Below are 17,360 nucleotides of genomic sequence, written 5' to 3' on the forward strand. Positions count from 1 at the left end.
AACTACTGGACCATTGCGCCTCCACGCTATTGATAGGTAGTCGAGCGACAAAGTAAAAGGTATATTCGTTGATGTATTATTATTTGTAAAGGCAGCACTGACTATGCAGACTGATAATTAGACTTTTCTCCTATGTCATTCTCTAATGTATCTAGAACTATGTTATACTACCTTCTTTTTTCTTTTTAAAAAGTTGAAATTTTGCTGCTGTTTCTAGCAGATTGACTTCAAGGCACACTTATTGGGCGTAAAAACTAGATTTATGAATGTCAGTGTAGTAGGTTTCATCAAATATCTTCTTTTATTTATTTGTCTACTTATGTTAAAGAATAACGTAAATTTACTGAAAGCTTTAAATATATGAGAAGTTAGGGCGTCAGGATTTTCATATATTTTCTGAATGTATGTAGCGTCTAACGTAGATTTAAACCAGGGCACAGTTCTCATTGATGTCGATTAAATGATGTTGGAAGAGATTCGTGAATTTATCGCAACTACAGATAAAAAATTTAAATTATTGCCTTACCCCAAATCGGTCTTTGTCGGCAAATCTTTGATAAAAAAAAAAGAGCTATTCAATCATGACCATTTATTCTTCTATTCAAGCATGTAATATATACCACTCCATTTTCCACTGTGTTTTGAAGTTTAAAAAAATACTAAGGTACGATTTAAGGGAGATTTAGCTGCTATTTATGGAAGTCAAAGAGGCTCTCACATGTGCCTTTTTAAAATTATATGGAGTAAAAATAGAAAGATAATGTCCTCATTCTATTCGAAAAGTTACTAACGATGTATTGAATCACAGTTTGGATGCAACCGATTCTATTTCGTAGTTTTGTAAAATATCTGAAATTATTTCTTTCGGCTCTATTCTAAATGTTCATTGCAATGAAATATGTTGATTTTTCAATTACTATACAATCATCATCACTTTCCTAAATATAGCATATTGCATTGTATGCCTCGCTGCCAACATTTTCCTCGCTGTCAATTTTATTTTCCCTTGAGATATGACCTTTTTAAATTAAAAAGAAAGAAATTTGTTTCTCTTTCGCCGTTTGCTTTCCATTCGTCATTTTTTCAATCACTTTACCTGTCACCTCTTTTTCTGTCATATCTAGTTAATAGATTACATACGACATAGCTTGACAGAAATGGGAGAGTGTTCAACAAAATCCTTTACAGTATTTTATCGCGACTCCTTACGTTTTGATTTCGAATCCTATCATGGTCAATTTTGTTTTTATTCTTCTGGGATAGAGAGAATAAACAGCAATCAACTGTAAGGCCAATTTTAGGCCTTACGACCAAGTAGAAACTCAATGTCATCCACATAATCTCCTTTTCAGTAACAGTAAATCGAGTTGTAAATGTTTACTTAAGAAGCAAAGAAATAACCGGCTTCTATTAAACAAACTACTGATGAAATTTCCATTCAAAATATTAAGATATTTAGATGTGTTGCTAAGTGAATTACAAAACTGAAAAACAGAAGCGAAAGAGAAAATTCTCAAATCCTCATTCCATACGGTCATGCATCAAATCACCTCTATTTATAGTATCATTCACATTGTGATCAATCGCTTTTAAAAGAATGTGTTGGAAATTTATAGTCTTCGGTTTGAATAAAAATCTGTTTCCTTTGCTAAATAATGATTTGTAACTAGAAACATAATAATTTAAGTAACTTTTTAAAATATGAATATAGCTATGAGAGTATTGATATTGATGTCCCAGGTGGAAGAATCAGTGGTGTTTAATATTGTAGCTATAAAGTAAAATGAATATTCGAAAAAGAACGTAGTTAGAATGACAGTTTTAAGAAAAATTGATATTTAGATTATAAATACGAAATTGTTTCATCAATAAAGAAATAATTCGAAAATAAATGCAAAATAATTTCGAAAGCGTAAGAATAAAATATTAACGCTGAAGTTGTTTGTTTGTCATATTTTTGAAGAGAGTTCTAATTTGATTATTTCATAATTTGGTCGGATTAAGGGTCATACGGTGTTCAATTCACTCAATAAACTGCATCACGTACTTTATTTGCTTACTGGAGTTTTCCTTAGCTACTGTTAACAAATTAGGATGTAATTAAGTAAAAAAAAACAACAAAAAATAATAATTTTCTGGAATGTCTTAATACATGGCTCCAAAAATGTCCAATAATGCGTTACTAACCAATATTTTGATCATTGTATGGTTTTAAGACTGTCTGTGGAGATTGACACTGATACACATTTCGATGCACAACGAGTTAAGGATTCATATAATAACTTTCACGCGAGAATTCCACTCTAAAATTGCATAAAGAACTTACTGAAATCCCTGGCTCGTTGTTTAATCCGGTATATCTCCGATTTTGGAATTTTACAAATATATGAATGAGGTGTGAATTCTGTTGTAAGACTCCATCCAAATGATGATCCTGGAAAAGAAATGTAATTAAATTTATATGACTAATTTTCAATTTTATATCTGTCTGTCTTTCTCTATCTATCTATCTATCCCTCTATCTATCTACCTATCTATCTTTCTTCTTTCCCATCTCCCCCTCTCGCTCTGCTTCCTTCTGTTGTCCTGGCTTCTACTTCACTGCTATACACATCTCTCACTTCCTTCTTGTTCCACTTCCTTCCTCTATCATCCTCTCTGCTCACGTGTGACCTGTGGTCAACTCTCTTTTCACTCCAGCCACTATGAAGGCGAGACGAACTGTTAGCGTTCAACATCAGATTCGCGTTTGGCCGTACGGCTTTTCAATGTTGTTTTCACAGTCCATTTTTTCCTGTCTTGATTTGTGTTTGCCACCTTGGAATCCTCTGTTTAGTGGGTCGATCCACTACTCAGGAAGAGACTATTCTAGAGTACGTTCTGCCTTATCAAGCGATATTTTATGGCGAATGCTGGACAGAGAGGTCTCACAAGAGAGCTAGGAAGAAGGGGAGATAAAGTATTGGTGATCCCAAAAAGAAGGTGCTCGTGCTTGTATATAAGAAAGCATGTATGTGCGTGGGAAGCTGTCTGGTGACGTTGACGTGTGCGTGTGTGCATGTGTAGGTTTGTGGATGATGGTGTGGGGCTGGTAATTGGTCTGTACAGTGAAACTATACTCTCACATATATACAGGCATACATACATATATAAATACATACATGCATATATATATATATATATATATATATATATATATATATATAGATATATATATATATATATATATAAATAAGGATAAGATCGATATTTAAAATATTGATCTTATCAAGTGGTCAGCATGGGAATAAAAACCATCAAAGGTAATAATTATTTAAAATTATAATTTTATATATATATATATATATATATATATATATATATATAACGTGAGAGAGTTAGGGGTTGGGGGTTCAACCCACTAAGGGATAGGCAAAACAACATAGTCTGCCATGGATACCTGTGCTTTGGTTCTTTCTTTCTTTTTCTTTTCTTCCTTTTTTTGTCACTTTTGCTATGAATTAAATTAATGAATTCAACGGGATACATCGTCTGCAAGTAGTTGGGTTCAGCATATTATCCTATATATATATATATATATATATATATATATATATATATATATATATATATATATATATATATATATATGCACAAATTTATCCATATACATGTATATATATATATAGATTATATACATATATAGATAGAGATGTATATGCATACATGTATACATATAGATGTATATGTACACGTATATGTATGTATATATATATAGAGAGATAGATAGATTTAGATCTATATGCATACATGTATATGTATAGATATGTGTAGATGTATATGTATAGATGTACATGTAATATGTACACATATATACATGCCTACAGATATTTATACATATATACACCCATACACACACACATACACATGCACACAAACACACACATGCACACAAACACACACATTAGTCATTTGTTTTTTTATCCAAAACTACGTCAAAAGTACTGAATGGATCTTTATGAAATTTGGAAATTATATTCTATGCATAACGGCCATAACCCCCATGAAAATTCATATATTTTTGATGTTAATGAAATTTTAACCATACATATTACACACATATAAAGTAATATTTCTAAAATTTCTTCTTCTTAGAAGTTACGAAGACCCCTTCATGGGGACTTCACACCCACAATTTAGTCATTTTTCCTAAGCAAACACGAATACAGTTGTACTATTGGAAGCTATAGAGTCACTCGAACATAATAGATGAGCATTATTTGTAATTCAACGGTACAACAGTGTAAGACTATCCTTTCAGATAAACTTACATTGTGATTTCTGCAGTGTGGTGCATAAATTGTCAAGTAAATGAGACGCATCTTTGCCTCCACTGATTCACTTGCAAAGTGTTGAGTAAAATTATTTTGCTGCAGACCTCCTTTCAGTGGGTCAGTGTGAATCCCTAAAACTCGAGAACTACACAACCAATTTCATTCCAAATTAACACATGCCCTACTTAGTGTCCATGTAGTGTCTTAGGTTAAAAGAATTTTTAACTTCTTGCATAGTTCGAGCCCACAGCAATATCATATCTACTCCACTATTTCAGTATTACGTGTCAAAAGTGAAACAATAACATCACTCTAACGTAATGTCAGATACTTTCACTTTAACACTGAAACTATTCCACTATTTCAGTATTACGTGTCAAAAGTGAAACAATAACATGTTGCTACTGTAATTTCAAATACTTTCACTTTAATACTTTCAATTTCATACTGAAACTATTAAAGTGAGACTATACTCTCGCATATATACAGGCATACTATAAGGCCCAAGTTAAAAACATTCCCAACAATTCAACTCCTCTGGTTGACATTAACACACCCACACCCAGTAGGGGCCTTAATTCCCACATTTTAGAGCTCCATGGGCTCTATTTTTCAGAAGCAAATCCTTTTTACAGGTTCCAGAAGACTGAAATTTTGGAATATGCGCATAAAGATCAATAGTATGGGATATGTGTCTCATGATTAGAATTTTTTAGGGTGTATAAAGAGGGAAAGAACCCTCATGTGCAATTTTGATGAAATTCGAATCATATGTATTCCAGTTCCTTACAGAAAATATAAGAGAAAAGTCTCATTCTTCAATTGCATGTAACACGGGCAACGCCGGGTATCTCTGATAGTATATATTTAGTATTCATGCATGTGTATATGTTTGTATAAAGTGAGTGTGCTTGTGTATATGTCTATATATATATATATATATATATATATATATATATATATATATATATATATATATATATACATATATATATATATATAGAGAGAGAGAGAGTGAGAATGATATATATATATATATATATATAGATATATATATATATATATATATATATATATATACATATATATATATAGAGAGAGAGAGAGTGAGAATGATATATATATATATATATATATATATAGGAAATATAAAAATTATAAAGTACGTTAGTGAGTGCTGTCTGGGAGTGATTTAGTTTAATGTTCGTCAGAATATTGTTTTCTAACAACGGAACACGTTATAGAATGGTTCTAGGCAATTGAATAGATGCATTTTATGACTGGTTATGAGGAATGCTAAACTGACTACTAAACGGAAATGACGGGAACTACAAATTGCAAGGCATTTTACTTGTCTTCAATTATGTTAGTAATAACAAATTCATTTTTATACGTTATGTCCATTATTGATGGGAAAGAATTTAGACGCTTTAATTAGCATCGGATAGAGTAAACCAAGAAGTTTCTATGTGATTGCTCCCTCATATCACGCTCTGTCGTGACGTTTGATAAATGCAAAGAATGTACTGATTATATGCCTCATAAGATAGGATCGGAACACTTGTAATAACCATCACTTTGATAGGATTATAGTCCCTCACGACCACTACGAACTGACACAGCAATGAATGTGAACTGTTAAATTTATTTATTGACTGGTAGAAATAGTATATAGTGATTAAATTGGTCCCCTGGACCTAAGACGATCTCGTTCAACAGTTTATGCTTTGAAACCACGCAAACTGTGGTTATTAGGAGCTACTCTGGAGCGCTAAACAAGGATAACAACAATAACCTGCAGCTATTCTATTGTCTCTGCAAGGCTGACAGTGTAATTAAGAATCAGAATACTGAGGAATAAAAGTCAGATGTTTTATATATTCCTCATCGAATTTACACACGACAGATAGAAAAACGAATACAAATTTATTTGAAGATTAATTCTTTGAAGCTTTCTCATTACCTTTGGTCATGTAGACAATTCTTGTTCCTGGTTTTTCCCGATCAGATTCATCTATCCAATATTGATCAGTATCTTCAATTTGTTTCCTACTTTCTCGCCAAATATATTTCTCAGAATCATTCGGATCAACCATACCGTCAGTATACCATACATTTCTATGGAGAAAAAGTGTTGACCTTGCTAATTTAACAACAAATTGTGTCCTGCTCTTTCATTTCTTACAGTCATCTTTACATTTTAAAAAACTATAAGTGTTCTCTTAATTAAAAAAGCTTATGAAGAAAGCTTTGAAGTATCCATTAATTTATTTTGCTTTCTTTCGTGTTCGAGATAATTATTGAGGTTTTAAATAATACAAACTAATGCAACAAAATATCTTTAAGCAACTTAGAAGTAAAATTTTGAAACTTATAAATTTATTTGATTCTGCTTTACGAGATACCACATTAACTTTTATTAACTTTTGATAAATTGTCAAAAATATTTAGCTCTATAAATAATTAATTTTAATATACTCCTTGAACGGAACCACATTTCAATGGACTAAAATTACATTCATAGTGAGGCGACAAAAACATTAAGTGCAATCATTGATTCTGCTCACAAAAGTCTGGCGAATGAACTTTGGAATATATAGTGATATTTTTTCTATACAACGTTCTTGTGAAAAATATTTGTTGTTTTGTCCATTGTACATTAAAATGTTGTACATATATGTAGAAGTGCAATTTATTACATATTTTATGACACATTTAAAAAAAATAATACATTTAAATACTTACTTGCCATAAAACTTAGTTTTCACAAAATTCACGATGAATGTGTGCTCCGTTACAGCATTTACAGTTAGCAAAATTGCTCCATTAGTCTGTAAGATATTGAGAAGAGTGTTTAATCTTCTTTCTTTTTGTTTATAAACGTTAGTGTTATTAAAATATAAGAATTGAAAATAATTTCATCATTAGCAATTGCATATTTAGAAGTAGTTCCAAAAGGTTTTGATGAGAAGTAGAAAAAAAGTTAGTTGGTTAACTGCATGAAATATACCTTTATTAAATAAATCAGGAATGCAGAAAACGTGCCATTAAGATGTTTTCAAATTCAAATTTTAATTACCCCTCCCTAAGGTTACAGAGGATTAAATACAAAATTATGCAAAGTTGTGAATGTCATGGCGCATTATAATTTGCGGAATCGGTTACATAAATATTATATCACTAAGTACCTTCCTCGGAGTATAATAAAATCATGGATACTTTAAGAAAAAAGTATCAAAAAATTACACACACACATATATATATATATGCTGTTACGCTATCTTTATGGGTTGTTGTCTCTGAATAGCTCTGAGATTTATTATTTGAACTTTTGGGCTGTTAACAATATTCACAAAAAATTATCTTTAAGACATATGAACTAGATAAAAGTGATAGTGACATTTTCGCTCTTGGTTGACTTATATATTAATTACTTGTTGATTTATATACCAACCACATGTAAAAATTGATGTACATTGTGAGGCTTAGTTTAACAACGGCTGACGAGGTGAATATCCAGTAAGATAGCTTCCGTTTCCTTCTTTCAGTTTGTTTAATTCAGAGAGACATAAAGTTATGCTTTTGAAGACCGTCGTGTACTCTCGGGGATCCAGAGTTCATGTGCAGCTAGTTACATAACAAATTTGGTAAGTGTTTCTAACATAAAACAATGGTCTCAGTCATTTACATCCCGTACTTATTTATAGCATCTTTTACATGTTTCTGTCATAGGATTGTGGCCAGGCTGGGGAACCTCCTTAAAGGATATCTAGTCAAATGAATTGTACCTAGTACTTGTTTCGTTGAAAGTCCTTGAACTTAATCCGTCGTCTCTTTTTGCTGAAACACTAAGTTACTGGAACGTAAATAAACTAATACCAGTTGTCAAGCAGGGGGGGGGGGGCACAAACACAAGCACAAAGAGAGAAAAAGACACATACAACGGACCTCTTTCAGTTTCCGCCTACCAAATCCACACTCAAGGCTTTGGTCGGTCCAGAGATATAGTAGAAGACACTTACCTAAGGAAAAATGCTATGGGACTGAACCCGGATTCATGTAGCTGGGAAGCAAACTTCTTACCACAGATCCTCACTTGCATCTAAAACTCTATTTCACAGAATATTTGACAATGATAGATAGCCGCAATAAATGTGTTAGGAATAGAATATTTATTCTACGAATGAATTTTTACGTGTTACCACCACACTACACTTTCTTTTCAGCTACAGTTTTCCGAGAAGATCATTAAGAAATTATAGCTCTCCAATGTACACTGAACCATTGATAAGGTCATAAATGTCTGATGTGTGGTCTTTGTTAGTGTATTGTTACCTTTTTTATAAGCAATCATTAAATCAACCCCATCAAATTTCTTGTTGAATTCCTAATCTAATGTTATTTCGTTCACTTTTTGTAAGCCTGTCAATTTCGCTTTTAATTGTATCATACATTAACCACTGATAGAGCTTTTAATCGTTTTTACCATGCAAACACATTTTGATATTTTTTCAAACTACAAAACTAGAATATGTTCATTTCGTATGGAACTTTCAAATAATCCATAAAATCATAAGTATTAATCAGGCATAATAATCCTCCCATTCTATCACCTGAGATATGCGTTTTGAGGGTTGTAATCAGCTTTGTGTGATACCCACTTAAAAGATAACTTCTCTCTTAAATTCTAATAGATTTACCTTTAGACTGTTTCCGTTGTAATGGCAGTTAGTAAATACAAAAAAAAAAACCTTTTGTTTATATGAACAACTTGTTTATATCGAAGGTATTTGAAAATAAGTAATAAACGATCTATCGTTCCATCTCTTAGAAATCTTTTGGGGGCTCATTTCCTCACAAGGAACTCCATATATTCATTTTGATTATTTTTCTTTGGGTATGTCGATCAGCTGAATCATTTTCTATAAACACATCATCTAGCCTTTTCTCTGTTTACATTACGAAGTTTATATTCTTCATAATGACATACTGAAATTGTAACTCTACTGTTTCGGTGATGTAAGAACTTCAGTCGCTAATATGAAATATCTACATGCATATTTAATAAAGTGAATTGTACAATAACGAACTTCATTTTCTATAGATCACCTGATATGGCTTAGCATCATACTTTGCGAGTGTGTGTTTGCTTATTTGCTCCTAATTACAACGTATTTAATAGTGAGCTTGATAGCCCCAAGATTGTTTTGTTCTAAAATAGCAGCATGACGCATCTTGTAATTAATTACTCATGATCATAATCTAATTTTCGGACCTTCTAATTCACACAAGTGAGCGTATACACAATTTTATCTTCAGGGTTTTCTTAAAAACAAAACATTAAGTTTTATATTGTGCAAAACAAAAATCAATGTAACTCTTTTTGTTTATTATCTACTCACCACTTTATATTCAATGACAACAGATCGGCTGTAGAATAGCTATACCCATTAGTATCTAGTTTCTAATAATTAATTAACGCCTGTACATGAGCTTACAGTATAACTACTATTTCAAAGTTAATTATGTTCAGAGAAATTTGAATGCAAATAACTATTTGTTTAGTATAAGTTAATACTTACTTATTTCGACTGTGTATGTTAGACCGAAATTTTCCTTATCAGGAGTCTGTATCAGTCATTGATTAATAATTGTAATTGTTGACAAGGGTGATTATGGAAGCTGTGATAAATATACTTTTCCAAGTGTTTTAACAAAAGTTACGAGAAAGCATCCAGACTGAGAATTGAAACCGTTTTGAGATGCAAAATATGTTCTACACTAAATGAGCTCTACATTTCATGAAATTTCACAATGCAATAAACTAATCTCATAGAAAAGACTGGCTTTTGAAACATTTTTTGTTGTTCATATTAATAATTTGGTGCTCGAGAGACAGATGAAAAAAATCTTCAGAAACTACTTTAATATAATGATTATCATATTTGTTTTATTTCAAAATTACATAAACACTTTTGTTGCTGTCATTGTATTATTTATCACTTGTTTAGAAGTTGTCTCTATCTCGAAAATAAAACATCGTGTCTGGCTCTATTATTTAAAACTTATTATCGCGGATAAATATGAAGCGATTTTCAGTCATGTTTTCAATAGGAAATATAAATCGTTATTAGATTCATTTGTCTGATGGTCTTCAAATTAAATGACTACGTCTAGAAAGGTTTCATAAATGTTGAAATCATTTTTCGGACAATTGCTTTGCTAATTTGTTTGTTTTTGTTAAAAATAGTCTGAAATGTTACAAAAGCATTGATAACTCAAAATAATAAAAATGCAGCTATGCAGCTCTGTATTGAATGTCATGAATAATACACATATATACATAAATTCATTCACACATACGTGTGTGTATGCATGTATGAGTCTGTAGTCGCGTGTGTGTCTATCCGTGTATCTGCGCTTGCGGGTGTGTTGCATGTAATTATGTGTGAGTCAGAAAATAGAAGACTAGCAAATTCAAAGAAAAGAGGAAAACTAGCAAATTCCTGCCTCCAGAAAAGGAACAAAGCACCAGAGAGTTGGAACGCTATATAGTGGCTCAGAGTCAGACAGATTCAGTCGCAGTTTTTACTTCAACTCAATAGTAGCAACCGTTAGAACTGTAAGTAAGAAATGTGATCACAGAGAAGGAAATAATACAAAAAATAAGGTAACTAAAGGAAACAAAACTGTTGGATCCGACCAGATTTCGGCAGTAATTTCAGGCCTGGTGGAACATTGGCTCCTTCTCAATAAGCGCTAGTAACAACGGCAAACCCTGTGCGATTGGAGAAGGGGTCTCACTGAATCTCCTGGAAAGATGAAACCTAGTAGTTTGCATCAACTGGTGAAATATTGCATTGCTATTTTACCAGGAAATTTTTTCTAGATTGTGTTCCTGAGCAGGATTCGATAGGACTTTGATGCAGCTCTATGAGAAAGACTGCGAGAAGAATAAGCAAGATTTCGTTCCAGCTATTCTAGCACTGTGCAAACTTTTACATTGAGAAACGTCATGGAACAATGAACAGATTTCCAGTAGACCTTGTTCAAATACACAAGGATTTGAACAAAGTCATTCATCAAGAACATTTATAAAATATAGCCTGTGCATGTGATTTGTATCAACAATACTTCAATATCTTCACGAATCTCTACAAAGATTTCACATGCTGTATCAGGAAAGATGCTAGCCAAACTGACAATTTTTGTATCGCTACTAGTGCCCGTCAATGTAGCATTCCTTCACTCCTTGTTGATCCGCTAACAGGTTTGAGATGAAGTTAACAGAAGCATTACAAGACTGTACGAAAAGAAGACGGAAAGGCTCTATGAGTCGGCCTTTGGTATTACACTGATAACAGAAATTACCAGGCTAAAAGAATATGCAGGAAAGGTCGTGCTCAAAATTCCACAATCCAGCTTTCCATTTTTGTTGGAAGTGCAGGCTCTTATCAGTTGCGATAGAATCCTATTTGTTGACGTTGACTAAGGTTTTTATTAACCCTGTCTCAGTTGCCGATACTTAAATATAAATTTGTGTGTTTGTGTGTGTGTGAGAGAGAGAGAGAGAGATAGTTTGTATGTGTGTCTGTATGTATGTGTGTGCACGCGCGCACTTGTATTTCAGTGTCTCGTTTACGCCCCATTCTCCTTCAGAGTCCTTTCTACTGCCTGTTGTCGTCACGAGGATTAACGAATTTGTTTTACATGTCAAAACCCAAGTATGCATCAGACGGAGAACTTTCTCGTTTGTTATATATACATATATATATATATATATATATGGTAAAAAGGGAAAAGACCTCCCCCCCCCTTGGGATTGCACCTAGAAAGTTACCTTACCGGGCAAGGTTGTTTTATAGAAGATCAGCAGTCACCCGTGCATACCAGCCTCCCCTCTCCATGTCACCGATGTTATCCGGGGAAAAGGCAAAGGCCGATATAGCTTCGCACCAGTGACATCACGGCTCAGTTCTACATATGAGTGGACTGCAGCAACGTGAAGTAAAGTGTCTTTCTCAAGAGCACAACACAGCCTGGTCTGGGAAACGAGCTCACTACCCCATGATTAAACGTTTTTGAAAATATCTGTCAATCAAAAACCAACATTAATCGCACGACGACCGGTAAGAAGAAACTGATTACGGACTCAGAAATTCTGCCTGGAATAAATAATTTTATTTAAAAAAAAATAATTTTGAGTACTTTTTCGCTTAAGTTAAATTTATATCAGCGTAGAAACAAAAGATCACTTTGCACTATATATACATGTGTGTAGATGTGTGTGTGTGTGTGTGTGTGTGTGTGTGTGTGTGTGTGTGTGTGTGTGTTTGAGCGTGTGTGGTTATTTTACGCGCGCGCGCACAATCGTACACTGCGTACATCTGTGTATATCAATGTCTTTCTTTGTCTGTTATAGATGACCTTCGTTTCATCACTTCAAAAGTGCTTATTCAATATGCAAGGACTTTTGGAAGACCAGAAGTTATCTTTCAGCGCATGACATCACTTGCTACACCAATTATATTTTCCAAGGTCACCACCGATACCATTTGATACTACTGTCAACGATGTTGTTGCCGTCAGAACACCTACAACAATAACAAACATAGTAAGGCGACCCATCCAACGCTCTAAAAATTTCACCAAGCCATTGCCTTGAACTGGAACTCTGTATATCATTAACAAAAGGATTAAAGGGCTGAGTTGATTTGAATTGTGGTGAGAATTTTATTAGTCACTAGCAGTATAGCCCGGCTTTGCCGGGATTAAGTTAGGATAATTAAGCTAATCAAGTTCTTTATTTGAAACCAAACTAAGTAACATCGATGTCAAATTTGGGCAGATTCAGTGTCGCGAGTGGAGCGCATGGGTTGGGAGTTTGTCGGCAGAGGTGATCAGGTTAAGCATGCCAGCCCTTTGAAGATACCACCCCCATCATCTAACCCCTCTTTGCCCATGGGTTGGGAACCCTCCCAGCAAAGAAAATAGAATGCCCAAAAGGGCTCCCGATTCTTTGAGTCAGAAGCGGATCACAATTAAGATGACAACTAAGTATATGTATGTATGTATATATATATATATATATATATATATATATATATATATATATATATATATATATATATATAATGGGCAACACACACACATACACACACGTACGTACAACAATTGCATACATATTTTGTGTACGCATACATGTTCGTATGTGTGTGCGTTGCCCGTATATCAACAAAACATTTTTTCCTCGATGGAAAAAAACAACAAAAGTCTTAACAAAAACTTACTTGTCACTAGAAGGGGACTTAACTCCTGTTGTAAACAATGGTGGATTTATTCGACTTGAAAATTGCTAAAAGTTTTGTTTGAAAATTTATTTTTACTGCTATTCTCTGGTGCCTCTGAGAAAAATAAGTTGACGTAAATGCATCTAGGATCATGACGAATGTCCTCCTAAAATTGGAGCGACATGCGGGCTAATTTGTGGACGTGCATAAATAACATTCACGTAAACACATACACACACACACACACAACCTGGTTTTTATATATACAGATACAAACGCATCTACAGATAACGTCCGACGGTTCACAAATTCGCACACTATAGCTATTTCACTAAATCCTTAAATAATTAGTATGTTGCCCACATTCATATGATGAATATTGCATAATATCAAAACCAAGATTACGATAGATTATTTGTAGGATACCGTGTATCAAAAACTCAAAATTTGTAATCCAGAAAAACGAGCGAGTTTCTAGAAAGCCAACAGAAAGATCAAACTTTCAAAAAAATTATAAACGTAGTAAAAGGTATATAAGACATATGGAAAAATCGAATCCATTAAGAATGCAAAATCTACATTTACTTCTCATATTAAATAATAACTTTCTTAAAACAGATGCAAGCGGGACTTGACAATATGTGTGCGTGTAGAAAAATATGTTTCGGTGGTGCATTAAATAAGCAGTAATGGATTTGGTTTTGGAAATAATAAATAATCTTTTCTGCTCTAGGCACAAGATCGACCCCAGTACGCAACTCGTACTTAATTTACCGACCTCGAAAGGATGAAAGGCAAAGTCGACATCAGCGGATTTTGAAGTCAGGAAGTAAAGGCAGACGAAATACCTATTTCTTTATTACCCAAAAAGGGCTATACAAAGAATTTTTAAGACATCACAAAACATAAAGACGGTACAAAACGCAACAAACATAAAATCGGGGAACTAAAAATTACAAAAGCGAATGATAATAATAGAAGAAAAATTTAAATAAAATGATAATAAGCAAGAATGAAAAATGAGGCGCAATGTTCACTCGACCCCCGAAGTCGGGTGGTTACATTTATCCAGTTTTTCACTTTTACTTAAATATCATGTAGACATTTTAACGGTTTTGCAACTCAAAAAATTGAAACACTCGCGTTATTTTTTTCCCATTAATCACTGTTACTTCCGTCTTTATCAACTGTAAATAATCATCTCTAGGGGATGGTGTCTCCACCAACCATACCAGTTTCGTTGTTATATTTTCATCAAGTTTTTTTATGCACTCCCAGTATTATTCCTCATGTATTAAAATGCATTTCTCAGCACATTTCTCTGGCATCTTCCCTCTTATTATTTCCTCCAACTTCGTGACTTTTCTGTCCATCTGCTCGTTCTTCTGCTCGTACTTTATCAAAACTCCCTTGTATTTCACATCTTTATCCATTCTCTCCTCTTCTTGTACATTATTAGTTTCTGGCTTTCCTATCTCTTTTTTTTTTTTTGCTTTCTGTTGACCGTTCCTTTGACTTATTTTTCTTTCGCCTTTTAGGGTTAGTAGCTCCATTTTCGTTCTTCTCCTTTGTTTTCTCTGTTTCACACTTCTGTCTCTCTTTCATTTTCCCAGTGTGGTCTACAATGTTTTCCTCCTCTGCTTGTGCTTTCTCTTGCTGTGGCAACGTGAACTCATATAGGGGGCATTTGGTCTTCATATGACCTCTCTCCTCGCATATGTAGCAATTTGGTTTCCTTCCCTCGACTACAACATTTAACGTTCTCTCATCCTTCACTTCTATCTGGTAGGGAATTCTTTCTATGTCCTCGAATGTGGCAAAAAGCCACATTTCGTGTCCAAATCCCCATCAGTTGCGCACTTTTGTTTCTGCCACTGGTACCAATTCCGGATCCTCCTTGGTTGCAGCCAGAACTGTTGCAACCAACCACTCCGGTTTAATTTCTAGTGGAACTCTCGGAATACCTATTCTCACACTTCTTTTTCTTTTATGACTTGGTAGTAATGCTATTTTTGTATTTCTTAGAATGTTGGTCGCATGTTTGGTTGCCTCTTCTATAGTGGCAAACCTCACCTCTACCGTACCGAACTTTCTTCCTCTGCCGATGTACATGGCTTCATTTACAATTTCACCCAGGTACTCCTCGATTCCCTCTTCCATCACCATTTAAATTTTACAGGTCTTGACAGCCCGTGTACGATATACAACTGTCCTCAGAATTTTGTCTTCCTTGGTCTCTTTTCGGGGGGACAATTTGTATGAGTCTCCCTGTACCTCTATCAAATTCCTGCTTCTGCTCACCTCCTCCATATCCAGATCGATTAACTTGGTTTCCAGCGGCACTGGCTTCTTCGCCGTAGTGGTCTTGGCGTAGCTCTCCATACTGGATACACTACCACTCGCCACAGAGTAATTCAACCAATTTTCACAGAGTAACACTGCAGTATTCATAATAATTCACAATAATTCACAGAGACGAAATACCGCTAAGTATTTCGCCCGGCGTTCTAACGTTTCTATCAGATCACTGCGTTGAAAATAAAAAATAATGCAAAAAGTAGTTTCAAGTACAACCAATTATTACGAGACATAATTGAATTTGTTTTTTAGCGAAGTTAATTGAGTTGTAGTTGTGAAGCTGAAGTATTCGTCATGTACTGGTTTATGTCTTTTATCTTTTACTTGTTTCAGTCATTAAACTGCGATCATGCTAGTGCATCGGTTTGAAAGATTTTAGTAGAACGAATCGGTCCCCTTACTTCTAAATTTGGAACTTATTCTATCAATTTTCATTTATCGAAATACCAAGTTGCAGTGACATATTTGTCCACCCCTACCAATTGTCAAACTGTGGTGGGTGGCAAACACACGCATACACACACATACACACACGCACACACACACACACACACACACACACAATTTCTCTCTTTCTCTCTTTCTTTCTCTCTTTCTCTCTCTCTCTCTCTCTCTCTCTCTCTCTCAAACACACAAACACACATATTACAGGGTCTTTTTGGTTTCCATCAACCAAATCCATTGACAAGGCTTCGAGCTGCCCGAGGCTATAGTAGAAGACACATACCCACGCAGCGGGAATGAACCCGGAACCATCAGGTTGTGAAGCAAACTTTTTACCACAAATTCATGCCAGGATCTATACACAACCGCACGCACACACACACACACACATATACGACCAGGTCTTTTTACTTTCCATCAACTAAATCCATTGACAAGGATTCGATCAACACGAGGCTATAGTAAACACTTACCCTCGGAGCGGGAATGAACCCGGAACCATCAAGTTGTGATGTAAACTTTTTACCACAAATCTATGCCAACATCTATACACAACCATACACACACACACACACACACACACACACACACACACACACACACACACACACACACATACACACACACACACACACACACACACACACACACACGAAATTGGCCTGAAGAATATCTTGTGTTATTAAATTACGATTCCCAAGGGATGAAAATGATTTACGAAAGATTATCAGTGTATTAGCATATAAATCACATTGACAGAATATAGGATACACAATGTCCAAGTATTAAAATAACATAACTTAAAGTTTCTTTTAAGAACTTAAGACGCGGATATAGCTATGTGTTTCCTTCCCAACCACATGGTTCCAAGTCCAGTCCCATTGCATAGCATCCTGGGCTAATATCTTCTATAATATCCTCGGGCCGACCAAAGCTTTGTCAGTGGCTTTGATAG

General features: G+C 34.3%; 1 protein-coding gene across 1 annotated transcript in view; it reads right to left on the reverse strand.

Annotated features, from left to right (window-relative positions):
* The window catches only part of LOC106874031 (contactin), a 223,550-nt gene that overhangs the window by 161,513 nt on the left and 44,677 nt on the right, over positions 1-17,360 (reverse strand). The window contains exons 4-6 of the mRNA XM_089354118.1: positions 7,059-7,144; positions 6,277-6,431; positions 2,327-2,434 (exon numbers count right to left, since the gene is read on the reverse strand). Coding sequence (XP_089210244.1) covers positions 2,327-2,434; positions 6,277-6,431; positions 7,059-7,144 — 349 coding nt within the window. The remainder of the gene's footprint in view (positions 1-2,326; positions 2,435-6,276; positions 6,432-7,058; positions 7,145-17,360) is intronic.

Source organism: Octopus bimaculoides, chromosome 6 (genome assembly GCF_046866305.1).
Source record: "Octopus bimaculoides isolate indiv1 chromosome 6, ASM4686630v1, whole genome shotgun sequence".
In the NCBI taxonomy this organism is placed as follows: Eukaryota; Metazoa; Mollusca; class Cephalopoda; order Octopoda; family Octopodidae; genus Octopus; species Octopus bimaculoides.